At 34.4% G+C, this 24,771-nt stretch overlaps 1 protein-coding gene and 1 pseudogene across 1 annotated transcript; one reads left to right on the forward strand and one right to left on the reverse strand.

Annotated features, from left to right (window-relative positions):
- The first annotated feature begins 12,624 nt into the window (after positions 1-12,624).
- Positions 12,625-16,259, forward strand: LOC139852606 (tRNA-dihydrouridine(47) synthase [NAD(P)(+)]-like; annotated as a pseudogene).
- A 5,683-nt stretch (positions 16,260-21,942) lies between these two features.
- Positions 21,943-23,855, reverse strand: LOC139851819 (amidophosphoribosyltransferase, chloroplastic-like). The gene has a single exon (XM_071840997.1). The coding sequence runs from the start codon at positions 23,817-23,819 to the stop codon at positions 22,020-22,022; it is 1,800 nt and encodes a 599-aa protein (XP_071697098.1). The 5' UTR covers positions 23,820-23,855; the 3' UTR covers positions 21,943-22,019.
- Positions 23,856-24,771: the final 916 nt, after the last annotated feature.

A 24,771-nucleotide genomic window follows, 5' to 3' on the forward strand; every position in this document is an offset into this window, starting at 1 on the left:
AGTGGAGATTAACTTGCAGCCTTCCTTGGACCTTGAAAATCGTCTTAAAACTGGGGGAGAACGTAGTAGTGAAGAGTTCCCCAAGTAAGTAACCATTTGCTTCATTAAATAGCCTCAAAAGTTAGGTATTTTGGCCAGAAAGTGACCAGATGCGCCGCATCTCTTTACGTTTAGTAGATTCCAGCTCGATTCTGCACTCAAGACTGTCGGCAGGGTTCTGGTTCTTCCACTAATAATCCCCCCCGACTTATATCCACACCGAGATATTCAGCAATCAAAGTAATAAAAATACCACCTCCTATTATGCTATGCGGTCTAATCCCCCTAACCATAGCTGATAAATAATAACCCACACAATAAGGTATACTTACAGCGCTTTGTGGGTCTCGAATACACATATGGTAAAACAAATCCTGTTCATTTACCTTTTCCTTGTTCTTACCTCTTTGTGTAATCGAATTAGCTAAAAACCTATGAATCACTCTTAATTCAGCTCTATCTATATCCAAATAAGAGTAATTTCCCCCTTTGAATCGGTGATGGCTTGTCATTTGACTCCATACACCGTGTGTATTAAAATTTTCATCTATCTTTCTACCATTTAGTATCAACCCTCTACAATCGGCAGATGCTAACTCCTCAGGCGTATATATACGTAAAGCCTGAGCCATGTCTAGTAAAGACATGTGGCGCATCGAACCGCCTAACAAAAATCTAATAAAAGATCGATCGGTTAAACTAGCTACCCGATCATTCAACTCTATACTACACAACAATTCTTCACACCATACTTTATATACAGGTCTACGCATGGTGAATAAACGTACCCAGTCATTAAAAGTAGAATTACCATACCTCTGTACAAGTAATTCCCTAATTGGCCCGGCCAATTCTACAGCTTCTAAGGGTCCCCATTCTATGACCCTAGGTACCTCAACAACCTTAGAATGAAGAGTATGCAAACCCCTTTGGTATTTTGGATAATCTATCCAAAGTCTGTCAAATCTCAGGTTCGGGTGCAACTCTTCCAAGTGCATATCAGAAAATGTCATGACTGGATGAGGTATATCTTGCTTGTAGTAGTTATCCACCTCCTGTTGTTCCGCATTCTGAGCAGGAGCATTGCGAGCTTGGGATGAAGATTCACCCCTTTCAGTCTGCAAAACACATCAAACACAATTTTTGTGCATCCAAATATGCATTAGTGTCAGCAAAATCATCAATCAAAATAATTACAATGACATGATCAATTTATATCAAACTTAAGCTCATTTTCACATTTTTATCAAATCTACACTTTTTCAAAATAACATATACGAAAATGTTCGCCAAGTTCATAAGCATTCAACTCAAATAACATGTCAAATTAATCATTACTAGCAATTAAACAAGTCTCAAATGGCATTATCTTTCAAAAATCAAGTTCATGAATTTTAGACTTGAAAAAGTCCACTTTAATTCTCAAAATCATGTTTAGGCTCAAAGTTTGGATCATTTAACTACCTAAACATGTTACACTACTTAATTTAGCAACAATTCATGACAAAAATCGGCCATAACCTGTTTATATCAAAAAGCCCCAAATTTGCTCAAGAACACAAACCCTAGATTACTCAAAATTTGAAGTTTAAGGCTTCTAATCATGTTAAATAGCATCAATCTAGGTTATACAAGCATAATACATAAACAATTTAAGCCTAATTACACTAAAAAGCATCAAAATCAAATTGGGGAAAAAATTGCTCAAGAACACTAATTTTCGGATTAAATGGTGTTTAGGTGTAGAAATTTACCGTTTTTCTTGAGTAATTCTTTGATAGCATCCTTCTCAAGATGATTTTAATAAAAGATTTGGTGATTAACGGTTAAAAATTGTGATTTTGGGGTGTATTTTTCGTGTATTTTCGGCAGTATGTTCGCTGTGTTTTGTGTTGTGGGTTGTGGACTGAGCTGTTACAGCTCTTATATTTTTTTTTCTGTAATTCGATCCTCCCGCGACTCGCGGTGAATTACCCTTCAAACTCCGCGAGTCGCGGAGTTTGTTTTTTTTTTTTTTTATATATAATCTTTAACTTATAAAATAAATAAGTAATTAATTTTTAAAATTTTGTTTCCCTTGTTATTTAGGACGAGGTCGTTTCGGATAGATGTCCTAGTCCGTTCCTCGACAAAATTTTAAAATTTTTCTTTTTGTAGCGATTGTTTTAAAAGCTAAGATTTTTTTGGTTTTTTTAATGTTTTTGGCATACTTTAATTCAATAAGATTAAAAATAATGATAATAAAAGTTCTCGTCCCTCCCTTGGGTAAAGCAATTTCGGTTCAAAGACCCAGTCTTCAACTTACGACGAATTTTAAAAATCATATTTTTAACTTAATGAGATAAAGTAAATTTTTGTTTTTAAATTCACACAACTTAAATATAAAATTCAAAATTAATATTAAAAATTCACACCAAACTTACAATTTAAAATGCATAAAATTAAAAATTCATATTTTAAAAATAAAAAATTCACACCAATCTTAATTTAAAAATTCATATTATAAATTCACACCAAACTTATATTAATTTTTCAAATATTTACAATTTTAAATATATTGTTTTTACAAAGTTTACAATATTAATTTAAGATTTAAATATTAATTTTAAAAACATGGTAAAAATAAAATTAAAAATCTTTTTGGCTTTTTATCCCACTTTAATCAATCAAATATTATCAAAAATATGCGCCCCTCTTTTCGGTAAAGTAATTTCGGTTCCAAGACCTAATTTAACCCATGACGAATTTTTGAAATATTTTGGGTTGATTGATTAAAGATATTTATACCTTAAGAATAAACGTTAAATTTCGCAGTGATGTAATAAATTTTTTAATGATATCAATAATTTCGGTCGCCAAACCTAATTTTATTCAATACCAATTTAATACTTTATAGCGAACAAATTAGCGTTTATTATCAAAAGGTTAAAAATATAAAAAATAAAATAAAAAAAACTGTACAGACATACCTGTGAAATAGATTTCTTAGTTATATGATCTATCCCATTCATAAGATAGTCGGTTTAATTGGTTTTTCATGGCTACATAGGCGTAACCTCGAGCATTCAGTGTCTTTTCTTCTAAACATATGAACGGTCCATCTCTGCATAAAGTAACAAATTCGGTATTTGAATAGGTTTGATTATTTGAACATTTACCTCCATGTGACCATTTTCCGCATTTGTGACATCTTTCTAGGTGTCGTGCTATTCTTTTCGCTGCGGATTTTGATTTTCCTTTACCAAATTGTAACTTATTATCTTCGCATCTGGATTCTTTTCTAACTCCGTCCATTCTTTCTCTGATTACTGATACTATTTCACTCGGAAGTGTGTCATTATTACGTTTAGTGATCAAAGCGTGTAGCATTAGACCATGGTTTAGTTCACAGGTAGTCTTCATTTCCTAAAAACCTAAAAAAAAAATAAAAATTCAGAATGGGGGGAGAAGACTAGTTCTTTAGGGTCTGCTAGGGAAAGACCATTCGGGTTCCATTTTCGAGAACTACACGAAAACAGACAATCTAACTCTAACAGAAATACATATTATCCTTTAAAGACTTGATTCTCCCCACACTTAGTTAGCTGTGGTGTCGAAATTGTGATTAACTTCGTTGTCAACTTCCATCGGACCATGTATGTAATGTTTAACTCTGTGACCATTAACTTTAAATTCAATCCCATTTGAATTTATTAATTCTATCGTTCCGTATGGGAAAACTCTTTTAACTATGAATGGTCCAGACCATCTTGATTTCAATTTTCCAGGAAATAGCTTGAATCGTGAATTGAAAAGAAGAACTCTGTCTCCTTCCTTAAATTCTTTTGAACTTCTGATTCTTTTATCATGCCATTTCTTCGTTCTTTCTTTATAGATTAACGAATTTTCGTATGCTTCATGTCTTAATTCTTCTAATTCATTTAGTTGACTTAATCGTAGACGTCCAGCTTCATGTATATCAAGATTACATGTCTTCAAAGCCCAAAATGCTTTGTGTTCAATTTCTACTGGAAGATGACATGCTTTTCCATAAACAAGTCTAAAAGGTGTGGTTCCAATTGGAGTTTTGTAGGCTGTTCTAAAAGCTCAGAGTGCATCCTCCAATTTAATGGACCATTCCTTCGGATTTGATCCTACGGTTTTCTCTAGAATACGTTTTAAAGCTCGGTTGGTATTTTCAACTTGTCCACTTGTTTGTGGATGATATGCGGTGGAGATTTTATGAGTTACTCCATATCTTTTAAGAACTTTCTCAAGTTGATTATTACAGAAATGAGTACCCCGATCACTTATTAAAGCTTTCGGTGTTCCAAACCTTGCAAAAAGACGTTTTAAAAAGTTGACTACAACTTGTGCTTCCGCCCATTTAGATACATAATCAATGGCTACGAGTATATATAGATTATTATGAGATTTTGGAAATGGACCCATAAAGTCAATACCCCAAATGTCAAATACTTCACATACTTGGATGACATTTTGTGGCATTTCATCACGTTGACTTATTTTTCCGGCCCTTTGACAAGCATCACAGGATTTGCAAAGAAGGTGTGCGTCTTTGTAAATTGTAGGCCAATAGAATCCAGCATCATAAACTTTTCTTGCTGTTAGTTGAGGCCCATAATGCCCTCCTGTTGGTCCTGTGTGACAATGGTTTAATATTTTACTAGCTTCATCTCCAAATACACATCGGCGTATTATTCCATCGGGACAACTTTTAAACAGGTGTGGATCTTCCCAAAAATAGTGTTTTATATCACTGAAGAATTTCTTTCGTTTTTGGTACGATAATCCTTTTTCAAGGAATCCACAAACTAAGTAGTTTGCATAGTCTGCAAACCATGGAATTTCTTTATAATCTATCTTCAATAGATATTCATCAGGAAAGTTGTCTTGTATGGCCGATTCATTTAGAACTTCTAATTCGGGATTTTCAAGACGAGAAAGATGATCAGCGGCGAGATTTTCTGCTCCTCTTTTATCTCGGATTTCAATATCAAACTCTTGTAAGAGTAATATCCAGCGGATTAATCTTGGTTTAGCATATTGTTTTGAAAATAGGTATCTAAGAGCAGAATGGTCGGTATAGACCACCGTTTTTGCTAGAACGAGATATGATCGAAATTTGTCAAAAGCAAAGACAATAGCAAGGAGTTCTTACTAGCATAATATATAGGTTGAAATCGTTTTTCAATCCTTTGTCCTAAAACGGCTCCCATTGCAAAATCACTTGCATCGCACATTAGTTCAAACGGTAGATTCCAATTTGGTGTTATCATGATCGGCGCATTAGTGAGTTTCTCTTTAAGAATATTAAAAGATTTGATACACTCATCTGAAAAGATGAATGGAGCATCCTTTTCTAGGAGTTTATTCATAGGAGTGGCAATTTTAGAAAAATCTTTTATGAAACGTCGGTAAAAACCGGCATGCCCTAGAAAACTCCTAACTCCTCTAACATTGGTGGGATGTGGAAGTTTAGCAATTACATCTACTTTAGCTCTATCCACTTCAATTCCTTCTTTTGAAATTTTATGTCCAAGAACGATGCCTTCTTTAACCATGAAATGGCATTTCTCCCAATTAAGTACTAGATTTGATTGTTCGCATCTAATAAGCATTCGTTCCAGATTAACTAGACATGATTCAAATGTATCACCGAAGACTGAAAAGTCATCCATGAAAACTTCCATGCATTCTTCTATCATGTCGTGAAAAATCGCCATCATACACCTTTGAAAGGTTGCAGGGGCGTTGCAAAGTCCAAATGGCATGCGTTTGTAAGCAAAAGTACCATAAGGGCACGTGAATGTGGTTTTCTCTTGGTCTTCGGGTGCTATTGGAATTTGAAAATATCCGGAAAATCCATCTAGAAAACAATAGTAACTATTTCCGGCTAATCTTTCCAACATTTGATCTATGAAAGGTAAGGGGAAGTGATCTTTTCTGGTGGCGTCATTTAATTTTCTATAATCAATACATACACGCCATCCTGTTACAGTCCTAGTAGGAATAAGCTCATTTTTCTCATTTGTAATGACAGTCATGCCACCCTTCTTAGGCACGCATTGAACTGGGCTTACCCATGGACTATCAGAGATTGGATATATCAAACCTGCATCTAGCAGTTTAATAATCTTTTTCTTAACTACATCTTGCATATTAGGATTTAGTCTTCGTTGGCGTTGCACATACGTTTTATGACCTTCTTCCATAAGGATTTTATGTGTGCAATACGAAGGACTTATTCCTTTTATATCATGAATCTTCCATGCAATAGCTGGTTTATGGGCTTTCAACACAGAAATGAGTTGTGATTTCTCATTTTCAGTAAGAGAAGACGATATTATTACAGGTAATTCAGATTCACCATGTAAATAAGCGTATTCCAAATGGTTTGGAAGTGGCTTTAACTTTAATTTCGGAGGTTCTTCTATCGATGGTTTATATCGATATCTGTCTTCTTCTTTTAGCATTTGAATTTCTTCTGTTGTTGGTTCATATCCATTAGCTATAAGTGTAGCTAACATTTCAGCTTCATCAATTGGTTCATTACCTTCTCCTAAAGAACATTCTCCTGTTCCTTGTAATTCTGGAAATTCTTCTAATAATTCTGCATGTGCATCTATAGTTTGAATATAATAACATGTATCATCTGCAGATTGAGGTTGTTGCATTGCTCTATCAACTGAAAAGGTAACACTCTCATCCTCTATACTTAGGGTCAATTTCTTACCGAACACGTCTATCATTGCTTTAGTCGTGTTTAAAAATGATCTTCCTAATATGAGAGGAACTTGAGAATCTTCTTCCATGTCCAAAACAACAAAATCTACTAGAAATACTAAAGTACCAACTTTAACTAGCATGTTCTCCATTATCCCTCTAGGATATTTTATTGATCTATCGGCTAGTTGTATGCTTATTCTGGTTGGTTTCAATTCTCCAAGGTCTAGTTTAGCGTATAGTGAATACGGCATTAGATTTATACTAGCACATAAGTCTGCCAATGCTTCTATTGAACTAAGACTACCCAGAAAATATGGAATTGTGAAACTTCCTGGATCAGATAGTTTTTCTGGTATCTTATTCAACAGCATTGCTGAACAATTAGCATTCATAGTAACAGCCGAGAGTTCTTACATTTTCTTTCTATTTGAGATTAGATCTTTCAAGAATTTAGCATATCTAGGCATTCCTGAAATCACGTCAATGAAAGGAAGATTTACATTTATCTGTTTAAACATATCCAAGAATTTGGATTGCTCGGCTTCAAGTTTCTCTTTCTTCATTTTACTCGGGTAAGGAAGTGGTGGTTGGTATGGTTTAACATAAGGTTTAGCCTTAACTGTGTTATCTTCATTAACCTTTTCAACTACCGGTTCTTTTTCCTTATCTTGATCAGGTTGTGGTTCTTGTGGAGTAGGAATAGCTTCATCAGAAGTTACAGGTATTTCAGGTGGTTTAAGTGTTGTACCACTTCTTGTGGTAATGGCTTTAGCTGTTTCATTCCGGGGGTTAGCATTTGTATCACTAGGTAGACTTCCCGATTTTCTTTCACCTATTAACCTTGCTAGGTTACTTACTTCTTGTTCCAGATTTTGAATAGAAGCTTGTTGATTTCTAAATGCTTTAGCATTTTGTTCATTGGTTTGTTTTTGAGATGTGAAAAACTGCGTTTGAGTTTCAACTAGCTTCGTCATCATATCTTCTAAATTCGGCTTTTTATCATCGGTTTGTTGTGGTGGTTTGTTTTGAAAATTAGGTCTTTGCTGATTGTAATTATTATTGGATACTTGTTGATTGCTAGGACCTTGTTGGTTGTTGTATGGAATATTTTGGTTATAATTCTGGTTTTGATTGTAAATCGGTCTTGGCGGTTGATAATTATTCTGATAATTATTTCCAGGCCTTTGGTTTATGTATGAAATATTCTCTCTTTGTTCCATTGTTAATTCAATACTGAGACAATCTTTTGTCAAATGTGGTCCTCCACACTGCTCACAACTAATTCGTATTGAGTGAATATCTTTAGTCATCTTTTCCATTCGTCTCTCCACAGCATCTATCTTTGCGGAAATGGAATCTAAGTCATGGCTAGAATCGGCTCTAGCTGCTTTAGACGATCTAACGATATCTTTTTCTTGGTGCCACTCGTGTGAGTGGGAAGCAGTGTTATCAATAATTTTGTAAGCATCAGTTTCGGTTTTCTTCATAATAGAACCACCAGCTGCTATATCTATGTCTTTCCTTGTAGTGATGTCGCATCCTTGGTAGAATATTTGTACTATTTGACAGGTGTCTAAACCATGTTGCGGACATCCTCTTAATAACTTTCCATATCTAGTCCACGCCTCATATAGAGTTTTATTCGGCTTTTGTTTAAACGTAACAATTTCTGCTTGAAGTCTTACGGCTTTAGATGCCGGAAAGAATTGTTTAAGAAATTTTTCAACTAAAACATCCCATGTATCAATCGCCCCTTCAGGTAATGATTCCAACCAATCTTTGGCTTCTCCCTTTAAAGTCCAGGGAAATAACATGAGATATATCTGTTCATCCTCAACTTCTCGGATTTTAAATAGTGTGCAGATCCTATTAAAGGTACGTAAATGTTCATTTGGATCTTCCTTCGGCGCACCACTAAATTGGCATTGATTAGTCACCATGTGTAGAATTTGTCCTTTGATTTCATAATCTGGCGCATTAATGTCTGGATGAGTAATTGCGTGACCTTGGCCAGTGCGTTTAGCTCTCATTCGGTCTTCCATACTTAAAGGTTCTAGATTCTCCATAATTGAATTTGTTGAATCGGAATCACTAGAGGATTCTGAATTAATGGTTCGTTCCTCAACAATCTCTGTTTGAATGATTGGTGGTTCCGGAGGAAAGTTTAGTGGTTCAGGATCTACGAATCGTTCCTGAATATTCTCCGGATTCTCAATTGTGAGGTCGGGTTCAAAAAATGGATTATCGGAAATTTGAACTGGAGTACTTGGTCGACTGGATGACGATTCTAAAGAAAAATCAACGGCGGTAATATTTGCTAAATGTCTTGATCTAGTTACAGGTGGTGAACGTACAAAAGGTGGTGAACGTCTTGCTCGGTGCATTCACTGAATATCCTATTAGTTTTTAAAAGGAAAGAAAAATTATAATAAGTTATCCAATCAATAGACTTTTCTGATTTTGCCCACGTTTCGAATAGCCAAAAGATGCAGCAGAGGGGCAGGATTCGTTTGGTCTCAATATAATTGAGGACTGTTTGGCTCCAATAACCCGGTCCACGTACAAATCCAACTATTACTACGAACCAGAAAATTTTGATGTCTATCAATTTAACCACTTAAAATAAATTTTCGTAATTTTAAGAAATTTAGATAAGAAGTAGAATAAAAATCTATGTCCTAAAAACTAGAATAGCGAGAAATAAGAAAGAAAAAGAGCGCGTCGAAAAAGGTCGAAAAAGAAAAATGGTTGAAAAATAAAAGGTGATGGAAAAATAAAAGAAACTTATAAAACTTAAAAACAATTGACTAACCTAACCTTATTACTACAACTAACTTAAAATTATAATCGCAAATTGAGATTACTAATTGGAATGATAATTGATACATAGGTAAAAGTCGTCTAAAAATATTAAAGCTTACAGGAAAAACTAAATCCCAAATGGAAATAACTTAAAAAGAAACTAAAACTTAAAAAGGCGTTGCAAAATTCTAAAGTACCTAAATCTTAGTCTAAAGAAAAAGCACTTAAGGAATTCTACGACAAAGCCTAAAAATCTAGAAGTAAAAATAACTATGGCAAAAACTAAGTTTAAAACTAAATATAAGCTAAAAATACAAATATTACGCTAAAACAATTAAAAAGGGACAAAATATAAAAATATACAAAAAGTTGTAAAAAGTACAATTTTTATAAAAATATTATTTTTATATTATTTATTTATTAAAACTATTAATTTTACAATTTAATTAAACTAATTTAACTAGTTATATAAATTAAATAAAAAGTAAAACTCTAAAATTAAACTAATTATAATAATAATAATAATTAGGGTTTATAATAATAATAATTAATTATTACCCGTAATAAATGCAGAATTAGGGTTCTGTCGCGTGTCAGAAAAGCTCCGCGAGTTGCGGTATTTAAAGCAGCAAACCTCCGCGAGTCGCGGGGTTCAAATTTCAACTCTGGTACAGTTTTAATTTTTACGCGTTTTTTTTTTTCTGTTTTCTAATTTTCTGTTTTTATATAAATAAAAGATATTTAAATAAAACTTATATTTTTATAAACTAAAATAAAAATAAAGAAACTTATAAAACTTTTAACAAACTCTTAAAAATATATAAATTTTTGTTTTTCTTTTTATATTTTCAAATATTTAAAACGTACTTTTATAAAAACGAATTTTAATAAAAGTAAACTAAAAATCTTTTTTTTTTATATTAGCGTTGCGCTTCCGGCGTTTAAGAGTTCCCCGGCAGCGGCGCCAAAAATACTTGATAGTTTGAGCAGAGTGTATATAATACTATTAAATTTTACAAGGAAAATACTATTAAATACGATACAATTTTACACAAGATATTTATTTATTTATAGAATGGATATACTTAAACCTTGCTACAACACTTATAGGCAGTGTACCTAATCGTACAGTAGTGTAGTTTTTAGTAAGTCCGGTTCGTTCCACAGGGAAATCTTTAAACAAAGCTTAACGCTATATTAGTTTACTTTTATAAAAATACAAATATATATATATAAGTAATATTATTATTATAAAGGGGGGTTTTTACCGTTTAATGACCGGTTTGTCGATTTTAAAACTTTAGTCGCAGTTAAAACCAAATGTAAAATATTAAAAATAAATACAAGACTTAAATTAAAGCGTAAAGTAAATAACGATAATGAAATTGCGAATAATAAAAGTGCGATAAAATAAGCTTGCGATAATTAAAAAGTACGATAATTAAAAGTGCAATTAAATAAAATAACAATAAAAATGCGATAATTAGAAGTGCAATTAAATATAAAATAAAGGAAATTAAATATGAAATAAAAGAATTATGCTTATTTAAACTTCCGTAATCATGATGTTTGACGTGTTGATTTTAATTTTATGCCCATGGGTTAATTGTCCTTTGTCCTGGATTATTTAATATGTCCATACGGATTTGTCCATAATAGTCCATCAGTCATAAATATAAAGAGCGAAAGCCTTCGTCAAATTATTCTTATTCCCGAAGTCAAATATTCCAACTAATTAGGGATTCAAATTGTAACAAGGTTTTAATACTTTGTTTAATGAATACACCAGGTTATCGACTGCGTGTAAACCAAGGTTTTACTACTTTGTTAACAATTACACCAATTACCCTTGAATGTAATTCACCCCTGTTTCAACAAGTCTATTAACTATTAATCCAGTTCCGTATCCGGTAAAATGAATAATTATTGGTATTTATAGATATCCCGCCCACCGTACCCAGTCAAGCGTATGTGGTTATATATAAATACGTCGAATTATAAGTTTGTATATTAAATTAACAAGGTATTGTTTAGTTAATATAAAACCCATTAATAGCCCATAGTCTAGTTTCCACAAGTGTCGTTCTTTTGTCCAAACCCCAGTTATGGTACAAAGCCCAATTACCCAATTTTAGTAATTAGCCCAACATCATGATTACTTCGGATTAAATAAGCATAATAATAACTTAGCTACGAGACATTAAATTAAAAAGGTTGAACATAACTTACAATGATTAAAAATAGCGTAGTGTTACACGGACAGAATTTCGACTTACACCCTTACAACATTCGCTAACATACCCTTATTATTAGGATTAAAATTAAAATTAAAATTAAAATTAAAATTAAAATATAAATATAAATATATACGATATAGATAGAGAGATGGATATATGATGGATGAAAAATGCTCAGACTTGTGAGCAGAGACTTCACCTTTCTCTCTCACATAGTACTTTCTCTCACTAGAAGTCATCCGGCTAGTAGCTCAGCGCTCAGCGGACAAAAGATTGATTAAGCCACCCCACAAGTTTCTATACTTGTGAACCGGGTCTGCAGGGATTATTTCCTGAGAGTAAATATCAATCGGCAACACCCCCCACTTTTAGCTAGATACTTCTAGTATTGTGCTAACACACTAAGTCTTAACTCATAAGGAAATAGGTGTTAACAACACCAAAAAGCAAACATGCGCCAACCATGCAAAGACTTATAATACCTCAAGAATTACGAACAAACCAATCTTAACACGCTGAATTGTTTCACTTCATAAACTAACGTTTCTAAGTCGTGCTTGATTAGTAAAATACTCGTATGAGCCATCGGCCATATCGAAATTATGATTATATTAATTATTTTGTTATGTTATTCGTAATTAATACTAGTACTAGTATTGTGGTACTGATGTTGAATAATGAAATTCCTGCGTGTGGTTAATAGATTAGGGACTCGTTTCGGAAATACTAAAAGTACAGGGTCAGAAACAAAAACTTACGTTTATTTGGCATTTTGGCCGTCGCAAGTCGCAAGCCGCAACGACCCGTTTGGTTGATCGTTTATGTTTCCGCCTTTTATGTATTGCACCTACACGAGTATGAAATTAAAAGTATTAAACAGTTTCGTGATGAAATTAAATCATGGTGGTCGCCGTTTCAGTGACCGTTACGGCTTCTGTACCTGTCTTTAAAGAGAGGAAATCTAAACGGCAGCTGGAAAGAGAAGGAAATCAGGTATATGTTTGTGTGTTTATATATGCTTACATACCTCATGATATCATGATAACATGTTTGTGTGATTAGTTTGTATGTTTCGAGATTAGTGGTATTGCTTAATAGCTTATGGATGTCTGTATTGTTGATACACAAGTTTGTATGATTAGTTAGTTGAGATACGAAATTGAAGAGTTGTTTCTTGGACTTTATTTTTTTTTTTTTTTTTTGGGCATACGTTACCAAAGTTATTTCCAGTTCATAGTATCCTAATTTATACTTTAGTTTATGATACGGTTATATCAAATGAAAAGAATATAATCACACAACCCGATTTGGTGATGGATACGAGTCAAGCCATGTTGTGATACCTGCTATGTCTAATTTTGAGATTTTGTTTGGTGACCCTAAGTTCAACCAAGTGTGCACCTTACTTAAATGGATGGCTTAGGGCTATTACCATCATATTTGTTTTCAATAACCCTCATGCATTATATTTGTATGGATATACAACTAACAACATGAATATGTGTGATTTTAGTAGTTTTATTTTAGTTATTTAAGTTGAAAATGCAATTGAGTACGAAGGAATATTAAAGAGACAAAATCAGCACCTTGAAGAGAAAGTGGAAGAATGAAGGAGGTGGTAGCAGTAGCATGCTGTGGGGACCAGCAGAAAGTGGTCTCAAAACAATGTTCCCTGAGTTTCTATTTGTTATGCTATTGGTTGGAAATGGTTGTACCATGTAACAACCTCTTAACATTTCCAACAACCTCTTGTAGTTTCCAACTTTAGGATTTATTTTTGTCCAGGGAATAGAAGGTTCTTGAACTTGACTCCTTTATAAAAGAGAGCTGCTAGAATGTAAAATGGCAGATTTGATGTATATGAATTTTATGGAGTTCAAACTCTATTTACCCTATGCTGTAACATTACAACTTCTGTATGTCTATTTGAAAGATGCATCTTTTCTGCTTAATGCTGCAGGTTCTTATTGTTTTTATATATTTACAAATATGTATACTTTTCTGAGTTAGTTTCTGTTCTAGAATCAAATGGTTTGGCCTCAACAAATTGGACTTTGTAATTTTTCTCTATTTTAGCTATCACCTTTTAGTTATGAGCAAAACAGAAAATGAACCTATATTTTAATTTTACATCGCAAGTTTTAGTAAGTAAGTTTCACTTTATTACTTATGAGTTATGACAACAAGTATTGACATTTTCAAGCAGTTACATGCTCTCTTCTAGCTTTTCCTTTGTCATAAAAATGAAAAATGTTGATGTGACATTGTTTATTTGTCAATTTATTGTTATGTATATGTATATATGCGATATGCGATGTTGCAATCTTCACTTTTTATATTTTGATCATTATAAACAATTATAGATTGCCGCAGCATGGCATACTAGTATGCAATCGAATAACGAATCCAATGTAACATTAGTCTGTTTTGTTAAACAAACAAAAATCTGGTCGATCTTATTCTTAACTGCTACATTCGGTAATGAAATGTAGTTCGTTGCTATAAACACTAGCAGACTGTAAGTTGTTTTCTATTTCGTGCTTATTTGAAAAGTTGTTGCTACATTTGGAGAAATTTATACAAATTGTTTTTTTTTGTGGGATGATTTATTGTATGAAGATTGCACTATTCATTGGTATCCTTTCCTTAGTGGGGTATTGTTTTAAAGCTTATATGTTTCAAGATATCCATATACAAAGTGTTTGGAAAATTAGCTCTAAAGGTTTTTTAGGACCGTTAGTGTGTAATGTGTATAAGCTTTATGTAAGAAGTAAGGCGATGATGGTGTATCACATATGAAAGTTTCCAGTTAGACATAAAACTCTATGTTTGTATCACGTTTATCGATCCATCTCAATGCTAACTGAATTCTATCTAGAAAAATTAATTGATGGATGTAGTAAAATAATTGGTATTACTATTAATCATAGCCCTCTTGTGTATATGTTTTGTAGTTCTTGATTATTAAACTGATTTGATTGTGGTTGAAACAACTTGTGCATTTGTTTTCTTGTATGTGAATAGACAGTAGTTGTATTCTTAACTATTGCCTTATGATATATAGCATTGTACCTGCAGGAAAAGCAATCTACATGTAATCTCTGTCCTATGGTTGCTAAGACAGAAATAGTAAATTCTTGTCTTAAGTGTCGTTTTAGCCATGACATAGAAGCATTCAAGGCTGAGGTAAGAGTTCATTCAAAATCTGTAGTGATTTTTTCAACTTCTTTTTTCTCGTTTAGTCGTTTAGTGAATTTAACTTTGATTGTTGAGACTGGATATTCTTAAATGCAGAAACATGCTGATTTAGAGGGCAACTGCCCCTTTGACAGTGAGGAAGGTCCGTGCCCTATGGGTTGGGTTGTAGATTTTTAGGTACCCATAGAAATGATGTGGCTACTGGAACTTCAAGTGTCATTAAGAACTTTGAAATCAATGGATTGAAAATAGATATCCAAAAGCTATTGTGGAAAAACAAAATGAAGTTTCCTTAAGGCAGATGCTAAACTCTTGGTCTTATGGTACGAGATAGCTCTCTTCTTGTCATTTTGAATTGTGAATCTCTCTCTTGTCATATTGAATTGTGGATCTCTCTCTTCTTGTCATTTTGATTTGTGAATCTCCATTTTTATTAATAGCTTCTCATTATTGTCAGAGGGATGGCAGATTGCTTAAGCATCTTTTCCTTGCAACTTTTTAGAAATTTTAGGGGATAACTTATGATGACGTAATAACTTTCATTTAAATATTGTTAATGCTCATTGCAATTGGTGTTGGTGTTAGTTATTGGTAAGAAATACATGATAACTCATGCTAGTTTATTTCGTTGAAATTCAGGGTCCAGTTAAATCGAAAAAGACAACAGCGATAGATGTTAAAGAAGAAGGTACAAATGGATCTCATTAAGAAATGAAAATGGTAGTGGAAAAGTTGGTGGCCACCTAATTGTTGAGAATCAACGCTGCTTAGAAATTCATCAACTAATAACATTAAATATGCTTGCGGAAAAGTAGGATTAAAAGTTGGTGGCCACTCTGCAACTTATAAATGGATACACACCATGTTATGGGAATGACAATGCAACGGCAATATAGGTCTATTCATTATGTCAGTCGTGTTCAAGCAGAAACGTCCACTGAGACAACGTTAGTTGATTGATAAGTCATATTACTTTTAACATGGATGTTGAGATGATATGGAAATTTGATCTCGTTGTTTATTTGTCCTGATTATTTACATTGGTTTCTAGTTTATTTGTTAAGCTTCATTTTAATCTAAATGGTGATCATCTAACAAAAATTGTCATTATTATTTTTTTCTAGTTAATATCTTTTAACTTTATATTGAAGATTTGCTTGTATTGTCTTGATTGCGGTGCATACAACTACTGGAACCATAGCCCTTTGATGATATGGATTTAAACAACGACTTGTATGAATTGTTGTTAGCTCCTACGGAAAATAATTAACATGGAGGAGGGGCAATTCATGACCGTTATGTAAATCATCAGATTCTTGATTTGCTTTTTGGATGAGTTGCCCCTCTTCCACGTTGGTAATTTTTCTCACGAGTTAACAACAATTCATACTCAGCGAAGGATAGCACGCCGTTATGTAAATTCATACCCCTCTGGTTCCAAAAATTGTATGCACTATAATCAAGAAAAGACATGCAAATCTTCAATATAAATTTGAAATAATAATTATGAAAATTATAATGACATTTTTTTGTTAGATGGATCACCATTTAGATTAAAATGAAGTTGAATAAACAAGCTAGAGACAAATATAAATAATCAAGAGAAATAAACGATGGGATCACACATGCGTGCCATCTTCACATCCATGTTAGGGGGAATACGACTTATCAATCGAGCTAACCTTGTCTCGATGGACGTTTTTGTTTGTAATATGACTAGCAGGATGAATAGACATATGCCCCCGCTCAATCGTCATTTCCATGACGTGGCATGAATCCATCTGTAGGTTGCAGAATGACCGCCAATTTTTAATTCTAATTTTCCGCAGGTAGATTTAATGCTATTTGTGAACAGGGTCAAGCTGCAAAGTGGGCACTATCAAGGAGACATGAATTTGAGGATCTGTTTGCAGTACAAATTTATGGAGCTTTTCCTAACACCAGTGCTCGAGCTGCTGAACTGATCGAGCAGGAATGTTTGGTAGATTTCATTGATATCAATATGGGTTGGCTGCAGCTCTTTTACCAATCCAATGCGGATGAAAAATGTGATACACACGGTTTTTAGTACAGTGGACATTCCAATAACTAAAAAGATAGAGTTTTTATGTTTCTCTAAACTCTTAAAACCACATAATAAAAAAATTAGATCTGCATGTTGGGTAAATCGTCGGGTAGGTCAGTTGCCGTGATCTACTTTTTGTTAGAAGTGACTTAAACTGCTCATATAAAATGAAAATATTATAACTGATGATAGTATTTAAACGGTGGAACCTAACAAAACTGAACGGGAATTGGTTGGTTCTATGCGGTTCATTATAAGCCTCTCCTGTTAATTCCCAGTTTAACTACTTTTGTATTTATTCAAATAGACACTCGATGAGTGAAAAAAGTAGATAAAACGATTGTTTGATAGCTACTAAGTCCTAATTTAACTACTACTATATTTATTCAAATACTACTACTGTATTCATGCAAATAGACGCTGGATGAACGAAAAAAAGGAGATAAATTTAAATTCAATCTCTATATTGAATAATTATCTAGTGTAATCGTGTAGATTGTATTTAATGCACAGGTATTAAGTCTGTTTAATTTTCCTTAGTTTTCTTTTTATTTATCTTGTTCCAGGCACGAACAGGTTACTATGAGGGTAGAAGCCTCGTCGATTCTGTAATCGCAGATGTTGGGCAATGGGGAGCTAGTGCAGTCACCATTCATGGTAGTTCTCGTCAGCAACGTTACACTAAGCAACCTGACTGAGAATATGTATATGAATGAGTGTACAAGAAAAGCCCGATACTTTACAAGTACTTGGGAATGCAGACATCTTTTCATTTCTTGACTGTCTGAATGTCCTGAGTTTTCTACATGCACGATTGCTCGAGGAGGTTTAGTAAACGTTTGTAAATAGAGCTTACTTTTTGACTTCGTTGTATACTTGACAATTTGTTAAAAGCTAAAACCTCCCATTTGTTTGTATGTATGCCTGCAATCATGGCTTTTCACTGAAATAAAGGAGCAAAGGGACTGGGACATTAGTTCTGGAGAACGGGTTTGAATATTTTGATAGATTATGTATGTTTTGGACTCGGACATTAAAGTGCCGACACAAAAGGTATTTAGTTGGTGTTTATTAGTCTCACTTTTTACTCACTTAGATGTATAGGAAACTAGAAACCATTTATGTTTCAAAATAGAACTTCAATTAGATGAGACTTTGTAGATTAACTCATGTGGTTTTAACTTTCTTTGCATCCATTTCACCTGCTAAAGCTAGATTTTTCCCATTGATTACATCTGCCATTAACGTCTAGTTTCTCGAGGGTTGCGTAAAATGCTTCTCATCGATACATCTTTATTGGTGACTAAATGGGAGGAATGGATGGCTTGGCTAATGAGTCTATGCAGGTAATATGGGTCAAAACATGTTTGGTTAGGTGACCAGATACAACTTTTGATCAAATATTCCAAACTGTTGTTGTTATGTTAAATACTGGAATGCCTTAGTTACACATACCGTTATGTTACCATTTGCCTTTTGGAAGTTCTCCCTCAACAGTTACCCACCCCATTCTCGTATTTTATACGTTGCCCGGTTGCCTTGTTCATTTTGTCACCTCTGTCTATTCATGATTCATGTAACAACCCATCTTTTTCTTGGCGACCACACTACAACGTACTCACACATATGCTCTGTCAATGGTCACAAAACGTGTTGTGTCATATAAGCTTGAATACTACCTTATAATCTCATGATCACTCATGTCCATAGGCGATGTGGGATTTGCCTAAGGTGTTACGACTCATCTGTAAATTTTTTGAGGTAGATAGAATTAACTGCCTAATGGCCCTAATCTGCATATTATTAGTGTAACATTAATTCTTTGTATTTATATCATTGTTTCATTTCCTTATAAACGGCTATCACTGTCATGTTCTACAAAAATTTAATCAATGTACGAATTTTTTTTGTGTGCAGATTAACATTTATGAGATGAAGCACAAATCCAATGTTTTTGACAAAGCTGAGAATGGTTGAATCGTCAAGTGTTTTTCGTTACGTACTCATTCGACATGCTATTTCTTTTCTGTTATTTAATTTCTTTTGCTCATTGTTTTTCTTATATTAAAATTAATTGTCTGGGTAACCGAGATGGTGTATGTGCTATACTAGTCTCCGTCGATCTCGAATCAGGCAATTGTGTTCAATAAGCTGCTTCAAGATTGTCTCTAACCATCCTCTAAATCCAAATTGTATGTGATGACGTAGGGTTTTGGCCCAATTAGGGTCTACGCAATTAACTTGGGCACCAAGTCAAGTAACCCTAATTCCCATCTATAAATATGGGGCAAAACCTACATCAAGTTCACACGCTCCCAATCGCATACATCTCATACGGTCATTCGATCACACCGCAACTCCTCCACCACCGCAAGTCCGCAACGCATACGGCAGTTCTCGCCGGATCTTCTCCACGATCGTCTTCACGATCGCAACACTAGGGTTTTTACCTACGGGTCTTGTAGGGTTTTTTCTCCCTTTGCCGTCGATAGGGTCCGACTATCGACCGGCGGGCAATTCGTTGGCCACCCTTCCGAGATCATCATCTCGGGTACGGGTTATTCACGGTAACCGGACCGGAGATCAACGACGTTGACGCCTAAAAAAACACTTTCGCATTGCTGTTCGTGTGTAGGTTTTCCCTTGGAAAAAAATATGCATGAACAATTGGCGCCCACCGTGGGGCACGATGCATTATGTCTCGTGTTTCTACCGTCTATCGTTCGGTTTGAGAAGGTTTGTCTTTTCTTATTGAGCTTTTAATTCGTTATATGCGGTTTAAGTACATGAATATTTAGCGCAGATGTTCGCGCGCTAGCGCAACTGTCCACACGCTTTTGTCCAGGTTACGCACGCTTTGCGCACAGTTGTCCGCGACTTTAGACGCAATTTTCATGCGGTTTTACGCATGCTAGTTCATGCGGTTTCCCCACGCATTCTGCATGCGGTTTTTTGCGCATATGTTCGCGGGTTTACGCACAGTTGTTTGCGCAGGCTCCTGTGAACTTATTTTCCGCAGCATAATGAGAAGTTCGATACGATACTTGACAAAAATATCATACCGAACTTGGGGGACTTGATGACGTAGGGTTTTGGCCCAATTAGGGTCTACGCAATTAACTTGGGCCCCAAGTCAAGTAACCCTAATTCCCATCTATAAATATGGGGCAAAACCTACATCAAGTTCACACGCTCCCAATCGCATACATCTCATACGGTCATTCGATCACACCGCAACTCCTCCACCACCGCAAGTCCGCAACGCATACGGCAGTTCTCGCCGGATCTTCTCCACGATCGTCTTCACGATCGCAACACTAGGGTTTTTACCTACGGGTCTTGTAGGGTTTTTTCTCCCTTTGCTGTCGATAGGGTCCGACTATTGACCGGCGGGCAATTCGTTGGCCACCCTCCCGAGATCATCATCTCGGGTACGGGTTATTCACGGTAACCGGACCGGAGATCAACGACGTTGACGCCTAAAAAAACACTTTCGCATTGCTGTTCGTGTGTAGGTTTTCCCTTGGAAAAAATATGCATGAATAGTATGTACCCATAACCTTTATTTATTTATTTATTTTGTGAAATCTATTATAAATATCTGCTGGTCGTTGCGCTTTGAGGGCACAAATGCACAATAACTGTACGTAGCCATAACCTTTTTATATTAATATTTATATTTTTGTGAAATGTGTTATTGAATTCTTTTATTAAATACTGTAGGTAAACATAATATGTTTTCCAAAAACCAGAAATGCCCTTTTGTACAAACATAATGGTCCCAAAGAAAGGGTCCTCTTTCCTTTTAATGTCAAGATCATCTCTCTATAATTCACTATAAGTAGTAGACGTAGTAGTGTGAATATGGACTAAAAAAGTGAGAATCTATTCGTACCAATCCAATTGCCAATACACGCCTTAAATGAGTTACAAGCATTCACATACGTGCGTACATTCCTTTTGGACCGGCTTTATATTTCATTATTCTACATGAACCCGACTTTCGGGTAGGTTGTGACCAAACCTATAAAACATCAACCAAAGTATACCCCTTTCGGGCTAGTCAGCCTGATTGATCATGTTTGTTTTTATACCTTTTAAACTTCAAATGAAGTGCTTGGGTTCGAGTCCTGGAAGCCTTTATCCTTCTCCTTTCTCCTATTGTTTCGCCGTGGTAACCCTTTACCCAAAAAAAACTTCAAATGAAGTTTTTAGGTTTGTTTTTCCCGAATATCTAGCAGCATACTTGACTAAAGATTTGAACATAACTTTATCAACAATACCAAACCGGCTTAGATTGGTCCAGACTATAGTTGATCAAAAATTTATCAAGAAACTGAATTTACTTCATCATTAACCAGTGTTTTGTGTACCTATGCAAGTCTGCAAGAAGCTACTATAAACCAACTTCACACAAGATGATCTTGTAGTGAACGTATAGTCAAAACACTAAATGATCATACTATCCAAGATTGAAGCAAAAACATGAACTCAAACATACAAATATTTCCTTAGAAATCAAAGTAGGAGCTCAATTAGGACAATGAATAGGGTGTTTGAATTGCGACTTATGAAATTTCGAATAGCCAACAAGCACATTTTTATACGAGTTTATCGCACATAAGCCATATATAGAGTGAACTACTCATAGAACCAAAAGCAGGACAACAGAGTTTTATACAGTAATAAACTGATAACAGTTTATATTATACTGTAAACTTGAGGTCATATTAAACGGTAATATTAGTTTTATTCATATATCAGATCTTTCATAGAACCAAAAGCAGGACAAAACAAGTTTTTATAAATATAATGATCCACATTTAAAGAACCCCAAAATCCATCCATCCATCCATCTAAGAAGACATGAAAACATAAATTTGTTTCATAAGATCAAGAGACCTTTGAATCCTTGCCACCCCACAAAAAAAAGATTCAATCATTCCCAACTAAACTGTAACTTTACCATCCTGTTCTTCATAATTCACATCCAAATCCTTCTCTTTTTGATCTTTCGATCCTTCAAGCCAACCTCCATCAATTGAATCGATACTTGCATTCAACCCATCATCAACAAAATCACCAACCTTTTTCACAATACCACTCGGCAACACAGGATAATCACCCGAAAAGCAGGCGTAACAAAAGTTTGGTGAATCGGCAGCCAACATCCTTTTCAAGCTATCAATTTCAAGAAACGCAAGAGAATCCGACCCAATAAAATCCCTAATCTCCTCAACACTCATCCTATTCGATATCAACTCCGTAGGGCTTGGAGTATCAACACCATAATAACAAGAAGCAATAATCGGTGGACTCGCAATTCTCATATGAACCTCTTTAGCACCCGCCTCTTTCAACAACCGAACAATCTTAGAAGAAGTCGTCCCTCTAACAATTGAATCGTCAACCACCACAACCCGTTTCCCTTCCAAAACAGCCCGTACGGGCGAAAGCTTCAACTTAACCCCAAAATCCCTAATTCGTTGAGATGGTTCGATAAACGTTCTCCCAACATAATGCGACCGAATCAACCCTTGTTGAAAGGGCACACCGGCTTTATTAGCATATCCGATCGCCGCAACAACACCCGAGTCTGGAACTGCGATTACAACGTCACATTCCACCGGACTCTCGGTAGCGAGAATCTCACCAAACTTTCTCCTAGACTCGTAAACCGACTTTCCAAACACAACCGAATTTGGTAGCGAAAAGTAAATATGTTCGAAAATACAAGATTTCGGTTCAGGGTGTGGCATCAAACAAAGGGATTGTAAGCCATCTTTTTCATCAACAATCAAAACTTCACCAGGATTAACTTCTCTAACATAATCTGCTTCAATTAAATCTAGTGCACAAGTTTCACTAGCAAAAACAATAGCACCATTTTTTCTTTTACCCATAACTAAAGGCCTAAATCCATAAGGGTCTCTAACAGCAACTAATTTATCTTCAGTTATAAACACCATTGAATAAGCACCTTTTAATTTTTCACATGCTTCAACAATTCTTAAAAAGAATGGTCTTTGTTTAGATATTGCAATTAAATGTAAAACAACCTCAGTGTCAGAACTAGTACCAAATATTGAACCGTTTTCTTCCAATTCAGCCCTTAAGCTTTGATAATTTACCAAATTGCCATTATGAGCCACACCCACTCTTCCAAACCTGTAACCAGCTACAAAAGGTTGAACATTTTTCAACATTGACTGACCAGCGGTTGAGTATCTGACGTGTCCAATAGCGTTATCACCTGGAAGTTGATCAAGTTTTGATTGGTTGAAAACTTCTGAAACAAGTCCAACTCCGGTGATGGATTTCAAGATTCCGTCACCGGCGGCGACTATTCCGGCACCTTCTTGACCACGGTGTTGAAGTGCGTGTAAAGCTAAGTAGCATAACCTTGCTGCTTCTGGGTCACCATAAATACCCACAACACCACACTCTTCACGGGGTTTATCATCAAAAAATGAATTTTTATCATCAAAATTTTTATTTTTATCAACTGGGTATGGTTCAAATGATTGAAAGATAGAATTTTGATCATCTGGGTGTGATTCAAATGATGAAATGACGTCGGAAAGGGGGTTTTTAGCGGATCTTGATGATATGTTTTTGTGGGTTAGTGTAAAGGCGAAGGGTTTGTGTAAGGGTTTGAAAAGGGGTGGATTTGAGGGTTTATCGATAGGATTGCAGTGACGGGAGAGGGTGGCGACGGTGGCGGTGGTGGTAGCGGCTGCAGAGGACATTTTTTTGAAGGAGAAGAGAAAGGAGAAGGGTGTGGGGCTATGAATAGCCAAAGTGTAAGGTTTAGGTTTTGGGGGTTTTATGTGTTTGAGCCGTTGAGGTTAATGAGTTTTGAGATAAAGATACCCGCTGTTGAGATTTATCATGTAATAAAGTTAGTGAAATGACCCGTAAAATTAAGGGATTGTTTAAATGAAATAATTTAATGGCATATTTTAAGTATTAAGTAAATGTAGATGTTAAAATTATTTATTTTAATGACCTTTTTGATTAAGAAACTTGTCGTTGTATTAAAAATATATAGAGACATGTATTTTCGCATACATATCTAACGTAATTATTTTCGTTAAAAGAATTCATATTTAAATATTAATAATATAATAACTATAATTATTATATTACAAGTAAATAATACGGAGTAATAATAAAGTTAGCTCAAAATTGAGTATTTATATTTTTAATAATAATAATAATTATTAGTAATAATAAATGCCTTTTAAATTTTTTAGAAAATTAAAATAAAATTATTATATAAAAATGGTATAATATGCTTTAAAATTTGAGTGTTCTGTAGAAGATTTTACAATTTATGAGAGATTAATATTTTCTTATATAAAAGATTTCGTATTATTTTTTTAATTAAATTAATATAAAATTATGACATCATAATTATGAAAATTAAAGAGTAATTAGCTTAATGATAACATCATCATCATCTTAAAGTTTTATATGACTATATAGATGATGTTATCTATTGGGTCGTGAATGATTCAATTTTGAAGTGCTTTTTATTTTTTGTAGTCCGTATTTCTTAGATAGTGCTTTAAAAAAGCTTTTTGTTTTTAGTACAATGCTAAACGTAGCCCTTACGGCTACGCTTAAGTATATCAAATTTAAGTTTGAAAACTCTTGTTGATTAATTATAAAGTATAAATATTCTCTTTTTTAATAACG

The sequence above is a fragment of the Rutidosis leptorrhynchoides genome, chromosome 6 (genome assembly GCF_046630445.1).
Source record: "Rutidosis leptorrhynchoides isolate AG116_Rl617_1_P2 chromosome 6, CSIRO_AGI_Rlap_v1, whole genome shotgun sequence".
Taxonomy (NCBI): Eukaryota; Viridiplantae; Streptophyta; class Magnoliopsida; order Asterales; family Asteraceae; genus Rutidosis; species Rutidosis leptorrhynchoides.